This window comes from Sinocyclocheilus rhinocerous, unplaced genomic scaffold, assembly GCF_001515625.1.
Source record: "Sinocyclocheilus rhinocerous isolate Xijiao unplaced genomic scaffold, SAMN03320098_v1.1 scaffold138, whole genome shotgun sequence".
NCBI classification, from domain to species: Eukaryota; Metazoa; Chordata; class Actinopteri; order Cypriniformes; family Cyprinidae; genus Sinocyclocheilus; species Sinocyclocheilus rhinocerous.
Window position 1 is genome coordinate 941,325 of NW_015635519.1, and position 2,276 is coordinate 943,600.

The 2,276-nt window shown below is 39.4% G+C and overlaps 1 protein-coding gene across 1 annotated transcript in view; it reads left to right on the forward strand.

Moving 5' to 3' along the window:
* Positions 1-1,594, forward strand: part of LOC107746956 (homeodomain-interacting protein kinase 3-like) — a 37,645-nt gene extending 36,051 nt beyond the window's left edge. Inside the window, exons 3-4 of the mRNA XM_016561314.1 lie at positions 1,346-1,469; positions 1,565-1,594. Of these exons, the coding sequence (XP_016416800.1) occupies positions 1,346-1,469; positions 1,565-1,594 (154 nt within the window). The remainder of the gene's footprint in view (positions 1-1,345; positions 1,470-1,564) is intronic.
* The last annotated feature ends 682 nt before the right edge of the window (positions 1,595-2,276 follow it).

Genomic DNA, 2,276 nt, shown 5'->3' on the forward strand with positions numbered 1-2,276 from the left:
ATTATAATATGATAATCAATGTTATTTAATGATAACTTTTGTAATTAGAATTTAAACTTGATAACCATGTATGAATGCATATTAGTCATTTTAACTGAACTGACTGGTGGTGGTGCTTTTTGGTCATTCAGTGTTTCTGTAAAAAAAATTGGGGAAAAACTAACAAAAATACTGATAAGATTATAATAATATGAATTCTACTAATAAAGATTTAAATTTAAAACGCACTAAGGATTAATGATCTGCTGAATTCATGAATATTAATCGGGTTGTGTGTGTTCGCTCGAACTGATTTGCTGAAATCAAAACAGGGACGATAATAGGTGAGCGCCAGCCAATGAGATTGCCGTTTGCGCATTAGTTCTGCCCACTACCGGAAAACCCGGCAGTTCTTAAAAGCTGAAGAATTCCAAACGAGCGCTGTTATTTTGACAAGAAAATACAACAAAGAATACCGTTTACATGTAGCACGTCAATTCTCTCTCTCTCTCTCTCTCTCTCTCTGCGTGTGTGTGAGACAAAGCAACGGCGAGTCATGTGCCTTCACACTAGAGTTCTGCGTGTGTGTGAGTCAAAGTGTCGACAAGGTGTGCGCCTTCACACTAGAATTTACGGTACGTTAAACACAGGTGCGGTGCGCATCCATTCAGATGAACTGAAAAACAGCACAGATCGCTTGACGGAGAGACACTCAGAGTCAGAGTGTTCGGCGAGTGAAAATATATCTGCGCTAAACTTATACTTGGCCTCCAACTCACACACTGGCGAGTAAAATCTGAGAATGTATTAGCCATTGGCTAATATTAGACATCATTTAGTCGCCAGAGTGAAGATTTAGTCGCATATGCGAGTGATTTACTCGCAATGTAGAGGGTTGGATCTTATTGTGAACAATTGGTCACACTTTATTTTAAGGTCCAATTCTCGCTGTTAACAAACCATTAACTATGATTTTTGCCTCAATAAATGTCTAATTTGCTGCTTATTTAATAGTTAAGGTTAGTAAGGTAGTTGTTAAGTTTAGGTATTGGGTAGGATTAGAGATGCAGAATATGTGCTTTATAAATACTAATAAACAGCCAATATATTAATAATAGGCATGCTAATAAGCAACTTGTCACTAGTGAGAATTGGTCCCTATACTGAAGTGTTACCGAACAATTCATCTATATGTTCAAATGATTGAGAGTTTGTGCAAAATAATTGAATTGAAAGGAATTCAGTGCCAATACAGAAGCGCAGTTCTCACAGTTTGTAGTCTGAGGGTGAAATTTGAAGGTACATTTTGAGGTTTTGTTTCGTTACAGTGACCCTGTTTCTCATATTGGTGTTTGTGTCATCACAGGGCTCCAGAGATCATTCTTGGCCTGCCTTTTTGGGAAGCCATAGACATGTGGTCGCTGGGATGTGTGATTGCTGAGCTCTTCTTGGGCTGGCCCCTCTACCCAGGAGCCCTCGAGTTTGACCAGGTAATTCTTCTAACATGATGCATCTTTCTTTTCCTGTCTGGACGAATCTCACGAAACCTGCTCAGAACCAGAACCACTGGTTATATTTGTCGTAGACGGGAGTCACTTTCTGCAAACAGAAATGAGATTTAAATTCTCTCTGCTGCAGCGTGTCAGTCCCGCTTATCAGGAAAGCGAGCGAGTAAACACATACGCAGTTTGACTAATTCAAACGTCATTAATAATGGCTCACTTCCGTTATTTAGTATGCTTGCATTCACATCATAAGCGAATCGTACCAGAGTTTGCTTGAACCATACCCTAGACCACCATTTTTAGGTGGAATCTAGTATGGTTTGCAGGTGCGCTCCCGAGTTCAGAAAACCGCATTCACATTATCCAAACGAACCGAACCCTGACGTCAAATGAATCCGGCTGAGCACTAAAATTGCTAGTGTGAAAGCCCCCTAAAACCCTACAAAAATTGTGATGGACCTCTGTTTGTTTTATGCAAAATACAATTTGCATATTATAAATTAAAGCAATAAGCCCCAAGAAGCCGTGGTTTACAGTGAATTTATAACAGCTAAGGGGTGTTGTTGGGCACGACGTGAAGCGGAGTGAATGACATAAATAAAAACATTTATTCTTCCGCTAAACAATGCAGTTCTCAGAAACGGTTGTGGTTGCAACAAAGTGGTTGCCAAGCAACACAGATGTAAACAAAGGTGTATGTTTGTAATTTACAACAGCTTTGAATGCGGCTCAACCAATCAGAATCAAGGACCGGAACTATCCGTTTTATACTATATATTTTAGTTAAGTAAC